The sequence below is a fragment of the Camellia sinensis genome, chromosome 8, assembly GCF_055761805.1.
Source record: "Camellia sinensis isolate YWXY chromosome 8, ASM5576180v1, whole genome shotgun sequence".
In the NCBI taxonomy this organism is placed as follows: Eukaryota; Viridiplantae; Streptophyta; class Magnoliopsida; order Ericales; family Theaceae; genus Camellia; species Camellia sinensis.
In genome coordinates, this window is record NC_138968.1 from 184,883,291 (window position 1) to 184,906,905 (window position 23,615).

General features: G+C 33.5%; 1 protein-coding gene across 1 annotated transcript; it reads right to left on the reverse strand.

Annotated features, from left to right (window-relative positions):
* Positions 1–17,446: 17,446 nt before the first annotated feature.
* On the reverse strand, positions 17,447–21,653 carry LOC114300069 ((-)-germacrene D synthase). The gene is given in 8 exon segments (XM_082884329.1): positions 17,447–18,167; positions 18,476–18,724; positions 18,836–18,974; positions 19,229–19,447; positions 19,678–20,050; positions 20,190–20,308; positions 20,675–20,835; positions 21,402–21,653. Coding segments are annotated over 8 exon segments (1,692 nt in total). The 5' UTR covers positions 21,537–21,653; the 3' UTR covers positions 17,447–17,870.
* Positions 21,654–23,615: the final 1,962 nt, after the last annotated feature.

The window sequence follows — 23,615 nt, forward strand, 5'->3', positions numbered from 1 at the left end:
TTGAATGGTTTACTAGATGAGTATGATACTTTCAAAACAACAATTCGTGCTAGAGTTGAGCCAATCGCTATGGAAGAGTTGAGTTCTCTTCTTTGTTCAGAGTCTATTCACATGGAGAACAAGACCAAATTTGCTCTCAATACTGACTCCACTATTGCCTATTCTGCAACTCGCAATACCGAGTCTAAGTCTTCAGGATCTAGAGGCTCAAATTATAGGGGTCGTAGCTCTTATCGTGGCAGAGAAGGTAAATACAGTAATAATAGGTTCTCTATGAGAGGTGCTAGAGGCAGACAAGGACATGGACAGTTCACTCAAGGCAATTACTCTTCTACCACTTGTCAAATCTGTGGAGGTCATAGTCACATTGCTCTTGATTGTTGGTTCAAAATGGATCCCAATTATTTATCCTCAAACTCTTCCTCCTCCTCTGGCATATCACAATCCACAGCTTATTCTGCAATTCAATCTCCACCTTCTTCATCTGGTCCAATATCTCTTTCATCTGGTTCTTCCACACCATGGTTTGTGGATTCTGCAGCAACTAGTCACACTACCAATGATCTAGGCAATTTTCATTTCTATCAGCCTTATCATGGAACTGACAATGGCCAGACATTGCCTATTCTACATGTTGGTAAGGGTATTTAACCAACTCCACAATCTTCTTTTCACCTTCAAGATATGCTTCATGTGCCATAAATTTCATCCAATCTATTATCTGTGCATAAGTTGGCTCAAGATAATAACTGTTTTGTGATTTTTGATGCTAACTCTTTTCTCATTCAGGACAATCTTATGAAACAGGTGCTCCATAGAAGCCCTCGTATTCATGGCTTATATCAATTTACTTCTTCATCTACTACTCCTTGCTCACAAGCTTACCACACTTTTTCCCAGTCTAAGGTGTCTTTGGATACTTGGCATCAAAGATTGGGCCATCCATCATCCTCAAAGTTTCATCACATAGCTAAACATTTCCCTGTTAGTTTTTCAAATAAATATGGTGTTTTGTCTTGTACTCCTTGCAATGTTGCTAAGATTCACAAACTTCCTTTTAAGCTTTCTACATTAACTGCCTCTTAACCTTTTTCTCTTGTGCACAATGATGTTTGGGGACCATTTCATGTTTCCAAGAATGGTTATCTGTCACGACCCGCTCCCCGTACCCAAGGGTTAAGTATCGTGATGGCCAGTAACTGAGGTTACCTACGGCCAATTCTTAGACAAATTAATAAACGCAAGCGGAAGAAATATTTAATTAAGCGTACGGAAATAATCATTGGAGCTTCTATTTTTATTACAAAATTTAGTGACCAAAAAGGTCGATATTTACATATAAAAATATATCGAAAAGTACTGTGTGGGTGTCTACTCCGCAGCCCCGCATCTAAGACTTTCCAAAGGCTATTTCTGAAGTGCATTGATTCCTGAAAATTGGTAAACAACTATAAGCACATGGCAGATTGAGAAATATTATACCAAGAGTATAAGAGACACGAAATAACCATGGATAGTGAGTTAGGCCAAAACATTTATATATATAAATCCTTTGAGTAGCAGAAATCATTTGAATAGCAGAACTGAAATACATAGATTTTGTAAGTAAATAGCCATAACCACGATACAGAATAGAACAAAATAGAGGTCACAGAAGTGACAGTCAGAACAGAGGTACGGATTCAAGAGGTGGCTCGTACGGATTCTAGAGGTGGCTCCCACAATAGTGTAGCACTTAGTTCCGCACAGCACTTTGGTCCGCACAGAACAGAGGTACGGATTCAAGAGGTGGCTCGTACGGATTCTAGAGGTGGCTCCCACAATAGTGTAGCACTTAGTTCCGCACAGCACTTTGGTCCGCACAAAACAGAGGTCAGTGGATCCATGACAAACAGAGGACCACAAAGTGGTCAAACAGAGGCCAATGGTTATTTAAGTCCCCCAAGACGTGGGACTCCCGTGTGGTACTTACAAAACATAATTTTATATAAGGTCATAGCCAAATATTCTTTAAAATATAAACAGACATATCCATGGGTTTCCTTTTAAGGAAATATGGTTCAGAAAATAAACCGCGTAACTGAAACTTTTATAAAACATAACTTTTATTAAAAACATAACTTGTGTAAAATAGATTTTGGTAAGTTAAAACACACGTAAAATATATTTTGGTGACTCAATGTATAATATAACTCACTTTAACTTTAATACCTCACTCTTCATTTCCACTATCAAAGATCCTTTCACCTTCCACTATTTCTCCCTTCTTTTCCTCCCATTCCTTTCTTTCTTTTCTCTTCTTTTTCTTTCTTTTCTTTCTCTCTTCCTTTCTTTTTCTTTCTTCCTTCCGTTTTCTCTCCAGGCGCCTCCGTATTTATAGGGGGGAAAAGGCGCTACGTGGCAGATTCAGTAATAATTATATAAATTCGTTCTTATTCTTAATAGATATTTAAGATAATTATCTTTTGACTTAATATTTTAATATAATTATATAAATTAATTAATTCTTAATTAAATTACACATTATCACATACTAACAGAAAATTAATTAATTATTTTATTATTATGTCCATTATTATTATTATTATTATTTATATTATCTATATTATTATTATTTATATTTTGACCTCTAAACTTTTAATAATTATATTATTTTACAAAAATTGCACATAATAATATATAATAAATTATATATTTTCCGAACTGAGATTAAATAATATTAGTATAAATTCTACAGAATAATTAAAAATTTGGGTTGTCACAATCTTCCCCCCTTTTAAAATTTCGTCCTCGAAATTTGCCATAGGTGTAAGTTATCCGCTGCGCACTCTGATAAATATATATTAGATGATTAATCTGATAGAAAATAGTATCTCAAAAATTTTTTACCAAAAATAACTCACGGTCTAGTTGTCAGAAATTGGTTTGGGCCAAAATGAGAAATAAGGAGCGACTTTAAAAACTTTTCACTCGTTTTGTTTACGATAAAAATAAATGAATAAAATAAAATAAAATGAGAATACAATGACAGAATCATATACAGGAGATGAACTTTTCATTGATGGAAAATAATTTCAAAATTAGTATCTTTATAATTTGAACCCACTTTTAAAAGTTGAAATAATTTTTTTTTTTTTTTGAATACTGAACAGAAAATTATATGTATTTAATTATATTATAATTTTGGTGAGTGCTTGAGCCCGACATCCTTCTTTTCTTGTTCTTCTTTTATTAGAACAAATATAAATTATATCTAATATCCTTCACAAATTAGGCATACTAAAAAAAATTTATTATATATAATCATATAAAATTATAATATAATTAAATCGATGAACAAAATGCAATATTTATGTACTAATTAGCCGTTACCATACTTCTTAAATGTGCATGTGTCCTATGCTCCAATGATGATCTTTTATTTTATAAACCATTGTTCTGATACCATTTGTCACGACCCGCTCCCCGTACCCAAGGGTTAAGTATCGTGATGGCCAGTAACTGAGGTTACCTACGGCCAATTCTTAGACAAATTAATAAACGCAAGCGGAAGAAATATTTAATTAAGCGTACGAAAATAATCATTGGAGCGTCTATTTTTAGTACAAAATTTATTGACCAAAAAGGTCGATATTTACATATAAAAATATATCGAAAAGTACTGTGTGGGTGTCTACTCCGCAGCCCCGCATCTAAGACTTTCCAAAGGCTATTTCTGAAGTGCATTGATTTCTGAAAATTGGTAAACAACTATAAGCACATGACAGAGTGAGAAATATTATACCAAGAGTATAAGAGACACGAAATAACCATGGATAGTGAGTTAGGCCAAAACATTTATATAAATAAATCCTTTGAGTAGCAGAAATCATTTGAATAGCAGAACTGAAATAGATGGATTATGTAAGTAAATAGCCATAACCACGGTACAGAACAGAACAGAACAGAGGTCACAGAAGTGACAGTCAGAACAGAGGTACGGATTCAAGAGGTGGCTCGTACGAATTCTAGAGGTGGCTTCCACAATAGTGTAACACTTAGTTCCGCACAGCACTTTGGTCCGCACAGAACAGAGGTACGAATTCAAGAGGTGGCTCGTACGGATTCTAGAGGTGGCTCCCACAATAGTGTAGCATTTAGTTCCGCACAACACTTTGGTCCGCACAAAACAGAGGTCAGTGGATCCATGACAAACAGAGGACCACAAAGTGATCAAACAGAGGCCAATGGTTATTTAAGTCCCCCAAGGCTTGGGACTCCCGTGTGGTACTTACAAAACATAATTTTATATAAGGTCATAGCCAAATATTCTTTAAAATATAAACAGACATATCCATGGGTTTCCTTTTAAGGAAATAGGGTTTAGAAGATAAACCACGTAACTGAAATTTTATAAAACATAACTTTTATTAAAAACATAATTTGTGTAAAACAAATTTTCGTAAGTTAAAACATACGTAAAATATATTTTGGAGACTCAATGTATAATATAACTCACTTTAACTTTAATACCTTACTCTTCCTTTCCACTATCAAAGACCCTTTCACCTTCCACTACTTCTTCCTTCTTTTCCTCCCTTTCCTTTCTTTATTTTCTCTTCTTTTTCTTTCTTTTCTTTCTCTCTTCCTTTCTTTTTCTTTCTTCCTTCCGTTTTCTCTCCAGGCGCCTCCGTATTTATAGGGGGGAAAAGGCGCTACGTGGCAGATTCAGTAATAATTATATAAATTCGTTCTTATTTTTAATAGATATTTAAGATAATTATCTTTTGACCTAATATTTTAATATAATTATATAAATTAATTAATTCTTAATTAAATTACACATTATCACATACTAACAGAAAATTAATTATTTATTTTATTATTATGTCCATTATTATTATTATTATTATTTATATTATCTATATTATTATTATTTATATTTTGACCCCTAAACTTTTAATAATTATATTATTTTACAAAAATTACACATAATAATATATAATAAATTATATATTTTCCGAACTGAGATTAAATAATATTAGTATAAATTCTACAGAATAATTAAAAATCTGGATTATCACACTATCAATATTACCTTTTGTTTGTAGATGACTTCATTAGATTTACATGGATTTTTCCTTTATTTGTTAAAAGTGAAGTGTACTCTACATTTGTTCATTTCAAGAATTATGCTGAGAAACAATTCAATCTCTCACTCAAAATTTTTCGCACAGATAATGGTAGTGAGTTTGTGAATCATAAAATGCATGATTATCTTGCCTCTCATGGTATCATTCACCAGCTTAGTTGTTCTTATACTCCTGAACAGAATGGCATTGCCAAAAGAAAACATCAACATATCACTCAAATTGCTATTGCTTTGTTGTCTCAATTTTCTGTCCCTCTTGAGTATTAGTTTGAGGCCATGGCTACTTTTGTGTTTCTCATTAACAGGATGCCCAGTCTATCTCTAGGTTATTCATCTCCTTATCAATTATTGTTTAAATCCATTACTGATTACACTTTTCTCAAAGTCTTTGGTTACCAATGTTTCCCTTGGCTTAGGCCTTACAATTCTAATAAACTTCAACCAAGGTCCACTCTTTGTGTCTTTTTGGGATATCATCTTTTCACTAAGGGCTACAGATGCTTGGATCCCAATACAGGGAAATTTTTCCTCTCTCGACATGTCTTGTTCAATGAGAGTTGTTTTCCTTTTGCTCACACTACTGTAGTCCCTCTTACTTTACCTATCATTTCTTCTCTCTTTTGGTCCTCTGTCCCCTTTATTGTTCAGTCTACTATTACTCAGCTTTTTCCTGCTTCTCAATTCAGCCCTACTGTGTCTCAGTTTCCCACAACTCATATAGCTCCTCAGTCTACTCTTGCTCCATCACCGTCTGCTATACAACCTAATGCACAACCTACTACACAGTCTCCTGCTGTCCTTCCTTGTGCATCTTCTCCTACTGTTGCTTAGTCTATTTTAGCTTTTATTTAACCATCTCCTGCTCCAACCCCTGCACCTGTCTCTATCCCCATTCAATCTATCTTTATTGATCTTCCTTTTCCTTCCTAATCCCTTTCTAATGTTCATCCTATGCTCACCAGGTCCAAAACTACAGCTCTTTTCACTCACACTCCTGATCTTACCCAAACAGAACCTGTCATCACTAAGTTGGCTTTTCACTCTCCAATTTGGTTTCAAGCTATGTCTGACGAAATTCAAGCTTTCCATCATCAAGGAACCTGGTCTTTAGTGCCCTTTCCTTCTCAAAAGCTTTCCATTAGCTGTAAATGGGTTTTCAGAACCAAGAAGAACTCGGATGGCTCTATTTCTTGCTATAAAGCTTGGCTTGTTGCCAAGGGCTATCATTAACAAGAAGGTATTAACTACCATGAGACCTTCAGTCCAGTGGTTCGTGTGCTTTTGTGCCTACCCCTTTATCATTATTGGCCTATTAAGCAATTGGATATCTCCAATGCTTTCTTATATGGAACTTTGGAAAATGAGGTGTATATGGATCAACCCCAAGGTTTTATTGATCCTCAGTACCCTTTGCATGTCTGTAAACTCCACAAGGCTCTTTATGGCCTCAAGCAGGCTCCTAGGGCATGGTATTATACATTCTCTAAGTTCTTGCTTGGGCAGAGGTTTCTCCTTAGTCATTCAGATTCTTCTCTGTTTGCCAAGACTACCTCTACTTCTATTACGATCATTCTCGTCTATGTTGATGATATCTTGCTCACTAGGAGTGATTTTACTCTCATCAATGCTCTTCTTGTGCAAATACAAGAGGTCTTTTCCATGAAAGAACTGGGTTTTGTCTCGTGTTTCTTAGGCATTTTAGTTCAATCTCATTCTCATGGCTTTTTCCTTTCACAACAAAAATATGCTGGTGAACTATTGTTCAAGGCAGGCATGGTGGATTGCAAGCCTAGCTCCACTCTTATGGCTCTCAAATCCCCCTCTGGTATTGCTGTCGATTTGCCTTTTTCACAACCTTCTCTTTATCGCAGCCTAGTTAGTGGTTTACAGTACTTAACTATAACCAGGCCTGACATAGCTTTAGCTGTTAATCAAGCCTGTCAGCATATGCACTCTCCCTTTGTTGGCCATTTTGCTGTAGTCAAAAGGATTCTTTGATATGTTAAAGGCACTTTACCTCAAGGTCTCTCTTTCACACCTGGTCCTTTTCTTCTTCATGCCTACACTGACTCTAATTAGGCTGGAGACTGTGTGGATCGCAGATCTACATCAGGCTTTTGTGTGTTTCTTGGTCCCAATCTTATTTCCTGGTCTGCTAAAAAGTAGGCTACTATCTCTAGGTCCTCTACTGAGGCTGAATATCGATCCATGGCTCATACTGTTGCTGAGTTATGTTGGCTTCAATAGCTGCTCAAAGAGTTATCCATCTCTTGCTCTTCTCCACCTATTCTTTGGTGTGATAATGTGTCTGCTATGGCTTTGGCTTCAAATCTAGTCTTTTATGCACGTTCTAAGCATTTCCAAATTGATTGCCATTTTATTTGTGAAAGGGTTACTTCTAAATAGATTTCTCTTTCTTATATTCCTACGGCTGATCAAGTTGCTGACATTTTTACTAAGCCATTGTTTTCTTCTCGGTTTCATTATCTTAAGGACAAACTAATGGGGCTGTCCCAGCCCCATTGGTTTGAGGGGGAATGATAAGAGTATTGAGAAATACTCTCAACTATCTCAGCTCAAGCCACACTCCCAGCTTCCTCAACCATATCAGCTTAAGTCACACTCCCAACTCAAGTCACAAGAGAAGCCATTACAAACAACTCAGCTTACGCGCATGCAAGATATTAAAGGTAGTTATAATAGATACGATTATGAGAGTAGAGTGATTTAGTTACATTGATTTGTAACAAACTCAATGAGACTTCATTGAGTATAAATATCTGTAAGACTTTATGATATTTAATAAGAAAAGATATTTTACAATTTTTGTTAGTTATGTGAGACTAACATTAGGAGGGTTTTGTTTAAAATTTTAAAAATATAATAAACTTAACATATAGGGTGGAGTTTTTTTTTTTTAATTTTTTTTTTATATATATCATATTTGAGGTTGTCAAATTACCACATAATATTTTAAAAGAATTGACAACTTTATATTAGAAGGTTTGGTAGAAAAAGTTTTAAGCCATCTAAAAGAAGATTGTATTGGAATAATTTAATAAAACTATTATTTAATAAATCCTTCCATTATTTGACTGTTATAAGATTTATATTAATTTTAAACAATTCAGTTGCAAAATTATTATTGTCTGAAATTACTATTTACTATATGAAAAGAAAAATATGACCAAGTATCATTGTTCTCTAAATTTTTCTTTTATTTTATTTTGTGTGATAGAATGTGCTTTTTTCTTCTTTCTTTTATTTACTTTTTATTATTATTTGAAATTGATCTCTTATTGATAAATTTGGGTTGGATTCAATTATTCATGTCCTCCAGTGTACTCAAGTCTTGCAAAATCAATCGATTTATGGCGAGAACTATTTGCATGCTAGGTCTAAATACATAAAGAATGTACAGAGAATATAGAAGATATTGATCTTAATTTTCAATACAAGAATTAGTTACTGCAGCAATGCTTTTATACAAGCTTTATACAATCCTAACCTAACCTTAACCTGACTTATAACTACCTAACCATTTCTAGTTAACTGCTCTAACAACATAACATCTTTGATTAATATCTATAACAAACTAACTGATGAGAGATACACATGCAAGTGCAGTTGAGTGTGAGCTGCACTGAGTTGGTTGAGCTTCTTGAACTGCATGGCCTTGAGACTGAATATATGAGCCAGCAGGTTCTTTATCAGCCTCCTTCAAACTCATAGGATTGGGAAGGACTAAGAGTTTGCTTTGAAGATACTAAAAGCAAGCCACTGAGAGAGGTTTAGTGAAGATATCTACAATTTGATCAGTAGTAGGAATATAAGCAATGTGTAGAGTTTTAGCAGCAATCTTTTCTTGAACAAAATGATAGTCCACCTCAATGTGTTTTGTACGGGCATGAAAAATAGGATTATGAGCCATAGCAATAGTTGAAAGGTTATCACACCATAGAATAAGAACAGGGGCAGAAACATGAAGCTTAGTAAGGAGCATGCCAAGCCAACAGAGTTCAGCTGAAGTTTGAGCTAAGGCTCTATATTCGACTTCTAAGGAAGATCTGGACACAGTAGGCTGCTTCTTAGCAGTCCACGAAATGAGATTGGGACCAAGATAAATGTAGTATCCAGTTGTAGATCTTCTGTCAAGAGTACTACTAGCCCAATCTAAATTTGAGTAGGCATTATGAAGAAGAGGGCCACGAGAGAAATGCAGACCATGGGCCAAGGTACCTTTCAAATATCTGAGCAACCTTTTCACAGCAGCAAAGTGGCAATTTAAGGGAGACTGCATGAATTGACAAGCAGTGTTGACTGCAAAAGCTAAATCTGGTTGAGTGATAGTGAGGTATTGAAGAGCACCTACCAAGCTTCGATAAAGAGAAGGTTAAGAAAAGGGTGAGACATCTTCAGAAGAGAAAGTGGAGCATTTAGAAGCCATATGAGAGGAATAAGGTTTGCAATTACTCATGCCAGCTTTGGCCAAAATCTCTAATGCATACTTGTATTGAGAAAGGATATAACTTGAGGAAGACTGGATGACAGAAATACCTAGGAAGTAATTAATAAAACCAAGTTCCTTCATGGAGAATGTAGTACGCATTTGCTGAATGAGAGTTTGAATGTAATGAGGATCACTACCTATGAGTAGAATATCATCTACATAGATGAGAATGATAGTTATAGAAGTGGAAGTCTCTTGGACAAACAATAAAGAATCACAGTGACTTGCAACAAAGTTTTGAGAAAGAATAAAGGTAGAAAATGTAGAAAACCAAGCTCTAGGAGCTTGTTTTAAACCATAGAGAGCTTTGTGTAACGTGCAGACAAGAGAAGGTTGAGTGGAATGAATAAAACCTTGTGGTTGAGTCTTGTACACCTCTCCCTCTAGAACACCATGCAAAAAGGCATTAGAAATATCAAGTTGTTTAATGGGCCAATTATAATGAAGAGCAAGACAAAGAAGAACTATAATAGTGGGCTGTTTGGCCACAGGACTAAAGGTTTCAAAATAGTCCACACCCTCTGTTTGAAGAAAACCTTTAGCTACTAGTCGAGACTTAACGGCTATGGTGCCATCTAAATTTTTCTTTGATCTGTAAACCCATTTGCAACCTATAGCTTGTTTACCAAGAGGGAGAGAGACCAACGGCCAAGACCAAGCTCCCTGTCTTTGGAGGGTTGCATACTCATCTAACATAGCATTTTGCCAAGCAGGAGAAACAACAGCCTCTTGGTAGGTTTGAGGTTCAACAGCAGTAGTGGAGTTAGTAGTAGAGGCAGTAGTGAAACAAATGGGATTTTTGGTCTTAGATCTGGTAAGCATAGGATGAGTATGAGTACGAAGATAAGGAAGATCAATAACAATAGAAGAGATAGAAATTTGAGGTTCAGAAGGATGAATGGATGATTCAGAAGGAGTTGGAACAGATAAAGGTAGTGACAGAGCATGTGACTGCTGATGGACAGAAACAGATAGTTGCTAAGGTAGAGCAGGTGACTGCTGAGAGACAGAAATAAGAATTTGCTGAGGGACATATACAGAAGTGGAGGAAGTTTTAGGTAGAGGAAAGGTGTTAGGAAATTTTGAAGCAAGAGAAGGATGTGGTTTAGAAGACAGTGGGAAAGGCTACAGGTCTGAAGAAACATGCCAAAAGAAATCAAGCAGAGTCATAGAGACTGAGAAAGAAGGTTGAGATGAGGACTGAAAAGGAAAGGATGATTCATCAAAGACAATATGTTTAGAGGTATACACTTTCCTAGTTTTAGGGTCAAGACATCTATATCCTTTGATAGAAGGCTGATAACTAATAAACACATAAGGGATAGACTTGGTTTGAAGTTTATATGAGATATAAGGTTTAAGCCAAGGATAGCATTTATAACCAAATGTCCTCAACAGCTGATAATTAGGCTTATGTTTGAATAAAACTTCATAAGGAGTGAGATTATTCAACTTAAGAGTAGGATGCCTATTGATAAGAAAAACAACTATAGCAAGAGCATCAAACCAAGGAAGAGAAGAGTGATGCATGTGAGTGATAATGGTTTCTATGAGATGCCTATGTTTTCTCTCAGCCACACTATTTTGAGAGGGAATGTGAGGATAGGAAAATTGATGTTCAATCCCTTTTTGTTTAAGAAAATCTTGAAAAGCATGACTGACATATTCACTCCCATTGTTATTTCTTAAAATCTGAAGTTAGTGGTGAACTGAGTTTCAACAAATGCTTTGAATTCGAGAAATTTAGCAAACACTTCACTTTTATAATAAAGAGAAAAAAGCCAAGTAAATTTGCTAAAATCATCAATGAATGGCACATAACATTTAAAGCTAGAAACAGATACTGAAAAGGGGCCATAGACATCAGTATGAATGAGGGCCAAAGGTTTATTTACAGTAAAATTAGACAAAGAGAAAGGAAACCTATGGTTCTTAGAAACACAACAATGTTCACATAGAGGAGAGCCTTTATTACCTAAAACAGAAGACTTAGGAACTAAGTGATGATGAGTTAATATGTGATGCAACTTCTTGGAAGAAAGATGACCAAGTCGAAAATGCCAACTTGGTCTGGTTACAGGAGATGCAGTAGAAGGAGAGCAAGAAAGGCAGATGTAAGAAGAAGAACTCACAACAGCAGGAGAAGAAGATGCCACAGTAGCAGTTGAAGATGAGATGAGAGGATAAAGTCCTTGAGAATAGAAGCCTTTATACAGAATCTGCTGTGTAGCCTTATCCTGAATAGGAAATGAATGCTCACCAAATGTAACAGTACAATGGTTATTTTTAGTCAATTGATGAACTGAAAGCAAATTGGAAGAAAGAGTAGGAACATAGAGCATGTTGGTAAGATGAAAGGGAAATGAAGGTGTAGGAAGAAGACCTTTACCAGTATGAGCAATAGGAAGAGTGGATCCATCACCAATGGCTACTTGCTCATGTCCTTGATAAGGTTGATAGAAGAAGAGATGATTAAGATCATTAGTCACATGATTAGTAGCTCCAAAGTCTAAAAATCAATTGACATTAGAAATGGAGGCTGGAGCAAATACTACATAGGCTTTAGAGTGGCCGGAACTTTGTGAGGTCTAAGAACTAGTAGGCTGATTATTTTGAAAAGTTGTATCCATCCTATGCCAATAGTCTAAGGCAATGTGATTGGACTTGCTATAGATTTGACAGATCACTAAGGGAGTATATGAACTGCTTGCATGAGCATAGCTGCTGTAGCTGTTATAACCTTGTCTGCCTCTTTGAAAAGTGTTGAAGCTATTACCTCTCTGAGAATAACCAGATTGATTGGCTGGACCTTCTCGAAACCTGCCTCCATCTCTGCCTATGAAATTACCTCTGCTTCTATAATGGCCTCTATGACCTCCTCTGTTAGAAAAATTGCCTTTATGTGTGTTGCAAGCAAAAAGACCTGGAGCTTCAGCAGCGTGCATGTGCTTAAGAGAAGCCTCTATATGAATAGATTCAGAACAAAGTAGAGAGCACAGTTGCTCTATAGAGATAGGACCTGATCTAGCACGTACAGTAGTCTTCAAGGCATTGTATTCATCAGGCAAACCATTCAAAATCAGAAGAACAAGATCTTCATCATCAACAAGTGAAGATACTAGAGCAAGTTGATTAGCTATCACTTTGAATTGATTCAGATACTCTTCCATTGTGACTCATTTCTTAGTAATTTTACTTAATTTAGTGTTTAACTGATGTATATAAGACCCAGAAAGGGAGGTAAATCTCTTGGCCAGAGTAATCCATACTTCATGACTTGATTGACAATGAATCACAGATGTGAAAATAGATGGAGATAGTGTAGCAGTGATACAAATCATCAGCTGTGCATCAATAGTATTCCATAAAGTGTATCACTGCTACAAAATTAAAAATAAAAAAGAAAAGAAAAGAAAAAGGTAAGAGGAGATGACACAAAATTAGAAAGGCTAATATTATGATACACACTCTACAAAATTATAACATTTGTGTGTTTGATTACCACAAATATCATAATTCAATATTAGAGGAGTCATAACTTTAAAAAATAATGAGTTATAACCAAATATTACTTAAGGTATAATTAAAGAACTCTTGAATCATAACTCATAACCAATATCACAAAGAGTCATAATTGATACCACAATAGATCATAATCAATGACCATAAAAGGCATACCCGATTGTGCATATGGTACTATAAAATTTCTCAATTAAGAATTTTTTACCGATTTTATAAATATTGTGATGTATTTAATTTAGGAATTTTTTTCCCCACATAATGCAATCTTATTAAATATATTGTGATATATTTAATTTAGGAATTTTTTTCCCCACATAATGCAATCTTACATTATATTATATCCGTGAAAAGATGTTTTAAACAAAAAAAATCACATAATTATATGAATACTATTATGTGTTACTCTACATAACTTGACCATGAGTTATTGCTCGTAACTAAAGTGGTCACTTACATAATCAAAGTGCATCTATATGGTATTTAATGCACATCTAAGAGTTTTTCATTTTTTTAAATGTTTAAATTCTATGACTTTCATTCTCTTATGTGAAATTTATATTTTTTAAAACAAGATCAATTACCAAGACAAAACTTTGTTAAAAGAATTGCGATTTAAAGAAAAACTTTTTCAAATTTTAGAAATTACCAATGAAAAAAAGAAAGAAAGAAAAAAAAAAAAAAAACTATTTCCATATTCAATATGGATATTATTTTATAGATTTAAATGAGTAGATATATATATATATATATATAATATTTATAAAAATTAATGTGTATAATAAAAGTTATGTCATTTTAATTGAGGAAAAAAAAAAGCTAACTTAACAACTCAATAACATCGTTGATGGAGTAAATTATTTAATACTTTCAAAATATCACGTAATATTACTCATATGGTACTTTTAAATAAGTAATAACATAAAAATTATTAATTATGAGATAATATTGACTCACTTATTTAAGGGGAATTTTTTTTAAGGTCTCTGATATTAAGATTTTATGAGATAAATGATATAAACATTTTCACAAAGAAAATTCAACACAGAGAAATTTTTTCTGACTCAGAGAAATTTGGCCTCGACTCAGAGAAATTTCTCTATGATCACACTAGAGAAATTTTTTCTTTGTGAAAATTGAAATTTCTCTAAGTCGGGGTCGAAATTTCTCTGAGTATGACAAAATTTCTGAGTCAAATTTTCTCTGTGAAAATATTGAGGGACCTTAACTAATAAAAAAAAAATATCTTGGATCTCTCCTACTACATAAAGTTACAGAGAAATGTTTTACTAATTTTTTAATTTTTAAGATAGTTGGTAGATAAAGGAGAATTCACCTCGTATGTTTTAATGGTTTTAAGACCCCTTAATACTCTAAAATTATCAAATAATTTTCCATTATGACGTAATTTTGGAGGACTTTAAGGCCACTCATAGTCCTTAATTTGTATAACATATTTACCAAACCCAAACAAACGTCGTCATCTAATACTTGGAAAAAAAATAAAATTAAAAAAGATAGGATTTAGTTATGTAATGTTAAAATTGTAATTTTGTTATGATATAAAATGGTAATATAGTAATTTTATAATGTCCCTTAGCACTGTCCAGTTCATTGTTATTATAACAAAGATTAGTATAATTATTTCTTTAAGTTTCAAAGACAATCAATTCAATTTATTTATTTTTTAACGTCACATAAAATAAAATAATGCCATGCCTAAATATAAGTCTAATTTATTTTATATACTGTCAATGTCAATAACGAGGCTTATAATGTAATCTATACTTTCAAAAAAGTAGTTTATTTTTATTTTTTTGAAAAAATAACAGTCTAGTTGTAACAGAATTTTTTTTACAAATCATTGATAAAATTTATACACTTTAATAATTAAAATGTTTTACTTTTTTATAATTTTGTAATTTTTTTTTGGAACATTAGTCTAAAGTCCCTCTCTCATTTTTAGTAATAGAAGAGATCCACAATATTATTTTATGATGTCTAAGGTCCCTCAACCCCGTACTCATATATTACAGATAAATTTGACTTGAAAAATCAAACCTCATTTCTCTCTCTACCTTCTTCATTTCATCTCTCTCTCTCTCTCTCTCTCTCTCTAAATCCAAACCTCACTTCACTCCCTTCAATGGCCGTCGCCGCCCCCTCCACCACCACCACCATGAGACTAGGTGACCGTAATCGCAATCCCAATCGACAACTTGGACATGATTGTCACATCCTATCGCAACAAATCCCTCATAGTCTGGCACTTCACCAAGGAAGACAGAGTCTACAGCCTCTCTTGCCGCCGCTGCCACCTCACTGGCCACTCTCACTTCATTGAAGACATCGTCCTCTCTTCTGACGGCTAGTTTGCTCTCTTCGGCAGCTGGGACTCTGAGCTCTGCCTCTAGGACCTCTCCACCGGCATCAGTGCTCGCCGTTTGTCGGCTACTCCAAAGACGTCCTCTCCGTCGTCTTCTCTTTTGATAATCGCCAAATTGTCTCAGTTTCCTGAGACCGTTCGATCAAGCTGTGGATCTCAAGGTTGTCGTTTGAATCCATATTTTAGTCCACAAATTACAGAGTGTAGTACTTCCTCATAACATTTTGAGTCATTTAGATCTGAGTTAAAATTTTAGGAATAATATTTGGAATCTCTATCTCGGAAGGCTTTGAGGCCTCTGCTAATACCAAATCTTAATGCTCGCCTCAATAGGAACATTGAGCCAGCACCTATTAATTTTCTCTGTGTTATTCAATTTCCTTTGAATTTCTCTGCTTTGAACACAGAGAAATTTCAATTTTCTCTGAGTAATTTTCTCTATGTTGTTCAATTTTCTCTGGTTTGAACCCAGAGAAATTATTTGCGAAGTCCAGAATTTTTCTAGAGAGAATTTCTCTGGATTGAAATTTATCTGGATCAATGTTGAGGGACCTTAGACATTATGAAAATATTAAATATCTTTTATGTTATGAAATTTTAATATTAGAGATCCTAAAAAAAAAAAAATCCCATTTTTTTTTTCTTGTTACATTGTACGACTATTTCCCTTTTTGTTTTTAAACCAATGAAAAACTTTTATTTTTATTTCTTTAAGTGTGAATATATCATATTTTCTGTTTATGGGATATGGAATGGAGAGATATATACATTTATATCCTACGTGTTGAAGAAGCCTAAGTAGGTGTTTGACATGCATTAAGAAAGTATATTTTTTTTGCATACATACATTTATTTAGGTCATATCAATTAACATCTATCAACATTTCCTCTTTATTTTTTTACACACTTTTTCTATTTTTCTACACATTTTTTTTTATAAAAAATTAAAAAATACATTTATTTAAAACATCCCAAACCACCCTCTAAACGTTTTTGGTCCCCTCAATAATTGTTCCATCAACCACGTTATTAGCTCCGCCCAAATGTCTTTGGTTTGCTTTCGATAGACTGTTACGGCCATCAACCACGTTATTAGCTCTGCCCGAATGTCTTTGGTCTGCTCTCGATAGACTGTTAAACCAATGAAAAAATTTTTATTTTTTATTTTTTTAAAAGTGCGAATATGTCATATTTTCTGTTTGTGGGATATGGAATGGAGAGACAATACAGTCGTACATTTATATCCTACGTGTTAAAAAAAATATTTTTTTTATATGCATATATTTATTTAGGTTACATCAATCAACATTTATCAATATTTCCTTTCTACTTTTTTACATACTTTCTTTACTTTTCTACAAAAAAATTTTTATATATAAAAAGTCAAACAGTATACTTAGGGTTGGTTTAGGATGTTCTAAAAAAGTGCACTTTTTGACTTATTGGCTTATATGGGTTTGATTTGGGTTGGGTTTGATGTGATGGGTTAGAGAGTTGGTGTGATTTAAATAAGATGATGTGACTTAAATAAGATAGTAACTTTTTGACTTTTTGTATTATTTAGTAGATGTCAAACTTGGCCTATTTAGAATATCTCAAATCATTCGTAAATATTTTTGGTCCCCTCAATTATTGTTCCATCAACCACGTTATTAGCTCCGCCAATGTCTTTGGTCTGCTCTCGATAGACTGTTATGGCCACCAAGTTAACAAGAACGCTAAGTATATATAACATCACAAAAATTCATAATTTTTGTTATAAAGTAATATATATAATTTTTTATTACAAAAATTATAATTTTCACTACAAAATTACATAACTTTATGCATACCTTATTTTGTCATTCATAAATTTCATAATACACATCACAAAAAAACAAAAACAGAAAATTAAGAACAAAATAATTCTCCACTTGAAATGCATTGAATGATTTCATTTCATATTACAATGTTTCCAGGAAATCAATTAATCCCGACCTCGTGAAGCAGAGAATTATTTGTATTAGTTCTGTTACAAATATAAAAATTAAATATAGAAGCACACGCAATACACTTAAATAAATAAAATTTTATAAAATTTATTAATAAACCCACTTTTAAAAAAGGAGAAACTACATTTAGGTGAAAAAAAATAAAAATAATTATCAACATATGAGGGGTGCAAAATATTTCATTTACACCCCACCACAGACACACTTCCACCCCCATGTGTTAATAATTTCTTTTTCTTTTTCCTACCTACATGTAGTTTCCCCTTTAAAAAATCTTATTGGTCTAGATATATTTTGTATCTAGATTGTGATTTGTTTTGTTTTGCTTTTTTATTAAGATATTGGCACGGGATCGATGAGTACTGAGGTTACAAAACCTTTAAGCCTAGTTCCGGAATGAGTGTAACTATCTTCATCCTTGTATAAAACATCTATCACTTGTGCAAGATTGACTACTCGCAATAACAAAGGCATTGGGACCTCGATTGGATGGAGGCACTCTGCATTTATATCTTTCCATGCATTTGTAACTTGTTTGTGAAATTCAATGAGCACTTCTTCCTCCGATGCATCATGCTGTTTCATGTAACATTCCACTGCCGAAGCTACGTGACCTCTCTTTTGCTCAAACTACAATAAGCGTTACATGATGGTTAGAGAATATGATAATTAAAAAGCCAAAATAATTAAAAAGCCCACTATTTTTGGCTTTTTTTGGACTTATTTTGAAATTTTTTATAAAAAAAAATTAAAATTTTCGATTCATCTCGTCAAGCTAAATTTAAAAGTCTAATATTTTTTAATTAATTAATTTATTTATTTATAATTCAGTAAAGATGAACTAAGCTCACCACATTAACAACATTAACAATACCGCATGATCATCGGGATTACAAGATAATACACAATTTTGCAAGACTTCTGATTTATCTTATTACCTTGCGGCTAACTATGTCATCCATGAGTCTGCAAACTACCGATGAAGCTTGAACAATTAAAGGACCACTTGACACCCAATCAAAGGCCTCTTTGGACACCACCTCTCCCATGCCCATCAAGGAAGTGGTTGTTAACATTGTGTAACAAAAAGTTACTAGAGCAACTCGCATATACTCTTCGATACTTGGAACATAGCCTTGGTGAAACCATTTGGCTTCTTCAAAGTATGCTCTAACTAAAATTTTCATCTGAGATATGAACAAAATCGATCACTATTATTGCTTTTTGATCAAATTTCACATATAATCTCATTGCTAATCACAAATTGTTTGTTTGTAACCAATCAGTACGAGGCTTACTGCAAATTTTGCGTAGTGGACGCGATATGAAGTTTTTTTCCTGGCCATCTCTTCATCAATCATGTTGTAAACATCTAGAAGTGCTTGATAACATGGTTTCATGTATTCTGGAAGTTGATCTATGGCACTGATTTCCCACCTGAAATACAGATAGATAATGAACAATTGAAGAGATTTTGATACTTCTATGAGATCAAATGCAAAGTTCATTAACATTGTGTTTGGTTGGGGATTTCGGAAGGGATTTGGAAAGGGAAAAGGAAAATAAGGTAAAATGTGAATAAAATATATTTGTATTTCATCTAATTTCACACACTTTTTTCCTTTCCATTTCCAAATCATTTTCCAAATCTCTCAACCAAATAAAGCGTAAGGGAATGAATCGGTTTGAACCTCTCAATTGCATCAGTGAATAGCACAAGTTCTTCTAAAGTACCATAGACATCATAGATGTCATCAATAATGGAAGTCAAGGCAGTCACTTTGGTTAGCATCCTTCTAGCAAGTAGGTATTGGGGCTCAAAATAAACTCCCAATATCCAAAAATAGCACTCCACCATTCTGTCTCTTGCAATAGGCATTTTCTTTGCAAAGTCCAATTCTTTCCACTACCTGAAATATGTAATAAGATCTATGTTAGTCAATTTTTAAACCACTTCAACATGACTGGAAAAGTGTGACTTGATTTACAACCTTACGGATCCATAAAAAATATTCAAAAAAAAAATGCTTAGAATTTGAAATGTATGGATCAAAAAAGTGCACAATTTAAATTTATACTATACATTTAAATTCTGGGAATTTCCATTTTTTTTTTCTGGGCATAAATTTATGCAAGTCACCTTGTGATTTCACTTAGCTCCCATTGGTGCATTTTTTGCAATAGGTTGAAATCTAATTTTGCAAAATTCAGTAGAACTTTATTGTGAGAATCATCTTGCTCATAGAAGAAGAAGTAACGGGTTGCCTCTAGCCTTGTCAAGCCCTTGTGTATGGGCTGATTTAGAGCATGAATTACTTGTTCTTGAACAAGATTGCTCAAGTTGGATACCGCAGACTCAAGGTGAGTGATGGTAAAAGACAGTGCTTCATCCAGTATATCTTCTCCTCGCACCCTAAAATGTGCAGCCTCATACAAGCTTAACATTCCTCTCACATCGGCAATTAAGGATTCGCGAATTTTGCCATTGTCGTCCTTGAATTTGTTGAACACATCTGCGTAACCCATCCAACACATGATATATTAGTGTGGCCAAACTAACATATGGACTTGTATGGCTGTGTTTGACTGTTTTAGCCTTGTTCAGATACCATCAGATGCCAAAACATCAAATGCATGGCAAATGAGACTTACCACAAGAGATGGGATATCCTTGTTGTCTAAGCAACCGAAACAAGAGAGCAATAGTATAAAGATCATCCTTGGCTTTGTCATCATGGTGATCATAATCGGTTTCATATATGTGTTGTAAACAAGGTTCTAAATCGCGGTATCGGGTAACGTAACGGTATCGATCGCGGAGTATCGGTATCGGTAGTATCGATCGGTACGTATCGGGAATCGGGTGTCGCGGTGGTAAAATTTTAAAAATCATTTCAAAGATTTTTCAACTTTTTCTTTCCCGTACCGGTCCGAACCAGTGAGTATCGGCCCGTCGCGGCTTGTGTAACGGCTTGTGTAACGCTTACAGGCCGATACGTACCGGGACTCGGCCGATACTCCTGCGATTTTCAATCTCAGTGGTATATCGGCCTGTATCCGTCGCGGTACCCCATTTTTCCGATACGTATCGGCCGATACGTAGCGTATCGGCCGATATTTAGAACTATGGTGGTAAAGCTGTCTCAATCTCACTTTCAAAATGGTAAGACACCCCTAGGCGTTGGATTGCATCGATGAAGTTCAGTTTCTGTGAAAGCTGATCATTAGCTGCCACTAGCATCTTTCTCACTTCCTCTTTCTGCTGCTGAAGTTGTTGGCCCATTTTAACGTCCACTTCCTGCATAGAAAATGAGAATATATGATATATACAAAGAAAATTATATTCTTACTCAAAATTTATACATAAAATAAAGCAAGAATAATTTGATAATGCTATTTTCGTAAATGAAATCAAACTTCACTCTTCATAATTAATGTTATTTTTCAAATGGAATATTGTGAATTTGAAAAATAATAACCAAATTAGTTATTATCAAGTGTTTTTATATGAAACGGAGATATATGAAAACAGAGTTGTTGCTTCATGTTAACATCTACTTCCTGCAACATGAAAACATATATATATATATATATAAGTGCATGTGTCCAACAAAATTTCATGATAATAAACATGGTTGTTCAACAAAAATCCATGTAGTTTCTTTCGTGTCCATGTTGTCAGATTTTAAATATCAGTTGATATTTAATAAGATTTTAGACTTTTGGTACCAATATTTACAGATATATTGGTCGATACTATTTGATATCGATTGATATATAACCGTATCCTTATTAATACCTGTTCTAATATTATTATTTAACACGGATATTAAATATGTGCAATGCTAGCAAATCCAATTTTACCGTGGCGTGAGAGGCGTATGCGAGGAAATGATCTCCCCAAATGCTAGGATGATAATTGGCTGAGCGTCGAGTGACCTCCGGTACCATATTTTTGGTTGAATCAGGAATAGGTAAAGCATGAATAGATAATTCCATGTTCTTGTTTTTGTTTTTGGTTGTGTGACGAGAAAATGGAAGTGAACAAGAACACTGTTGTGGCCCCTTTTTTTTTTTCTTTTTTCTTTCTCTTCTTGGCTGTGGCTGATATGGACTGAAGAGCTCTAGTTCTTTGTTATTTATACTGCAATCCCATGTATTTGGAGGCGAAACATTAAGGAAGAATCCGAGTTCGTGCACGTGAAATTTACGCTCCAATTTCTACTAAACTAAAAAACAAATGTGGACCTCAAATTGAAACAACTGACCAAATTGATTAAACCGAGCCAAACAATCCATATTTTGTTTGTTTTTTAACAAGGAAAGAATTGGTCTGTGTTGTTTTTATGTTTGATATTTTTTTTTTTTAAATTTTCAGTTCAGTATTAGTTTTAGCACCTTATGCACTGAACCAACTGAAACCGACCGTTTTAACATATATTGTATTTATAATATACATATATATAAAATAATATAATAATATTAATAATTATAATAAATTATTAATATCAATTAATTTACCCGATCATCCAATAACCTAAGTTAGTGTGCCCGTATTATATATAATACTAACTCTAACGCACTATTGTTGAAGTCTTAATATTTATTATTAGTTTTTGATTGTATTTTTGTTAATCTAAAAATTGTAAAATATTTATTAAATGGATTGATAGGATATGTTTGAAATGGTTGACAAGTGACTATACTAAAAAATGGCTTAAATTTGAAAGATATTAAACCAATCCAAACATACCAAACCGAACTATTTCAATTGGTGTGGTTCGGTGCGATTTGATGGGAGAAACGGTCTATATGATATGCAAAATAATAAAATAGACATTATTGATTTGATAAATTTTTTTACCTAAATACCTGTTGGAAAATAATGGTTTTTTGGTGACTTTAATGCAATATTAAAGTGGGTTTCAATCCTCAATTGAGGTGGATTAAAGTGGGTTTAAAGTCTTTGTAGTAAAATCTTTACACCACAAAAAAAATAACAAAAAATCATTAAGATTTGAATGAGAAATTGACTCATTAAGTTGGCCTCATGAAAGAGGTGTTGAGAAAGGTATAAAACTTTCTATCCCACATTGATTGTAGAGGAGAGTTGTAATGACCCTAATTTTTCGTAAATCATTGTTTATTTATTATAATTTATTTTATTTTTGGTTTTATTAATTGCATGATTACATGAGAATTTAATGTGTTATTTAATTAATTTAACGTGATAGTTAATTATATATAATTAATCTGAATATTTATATATTTATATTTTCTATATAAAAAAAAGTGTTTTATATATTGATAAAATATATATCATATTTATCTATGTTGTATTTATGTGGTATTTATAAAATATAATATAATATAAATGTCAATTAGGTTATAAGCATAAGGAAGAAGAAGAAAAAGAAAAAAGAAAGAGAAAGGGCTATGTGTGGCCAGCCGAGAGAGAGAGAGAGGAGACGGGAGAAAGAAAGGGTTATGGTTTTATTTTGGTGGCTTTAATTCTTCAAGTGATTCTTTGATTTTTAAAAAAATATTGTGAGCGCAAAATCTATTTTTCTTGATTTATGTTTAATTCGTTATTTTTATTTATTTGATGCTAGTTTGATTTTTTATTTGCATGTAGATGATGAATTGATTTCATTATTTGGTTAGATATGTATGTAAGGTTTAGAGTTTTTACGTATATTTATTTTATGGATGTAATCACACTCATGGTTATATGAAATTAAAATAAACTTAGAACCCATCACTACAAAAAATCAAGTTTTTAGAGACCAAAATTTAGGGAGAAAATTATTTTTTAGGGACCAAATATTTTTGTTGCAAAAAGTGTCATTATATTTTTAACAACAAAAATTAGACATTAGTGATGAAATATTATCCTTTTGGGACCAAATTTTAGTCTCAAAAAATAAACTATTTTGAGACTAAATTATTTTGTCCCTAAAAATCTATTTATTAGTGACATTTTCAAAATTTTGTCGCTAAAAGTCTTATTTTGGACTTTTCAGGACGACCTTTTAGCGACTATCCTCATGACGATAGAAATTGGTTCCTAAATGTATT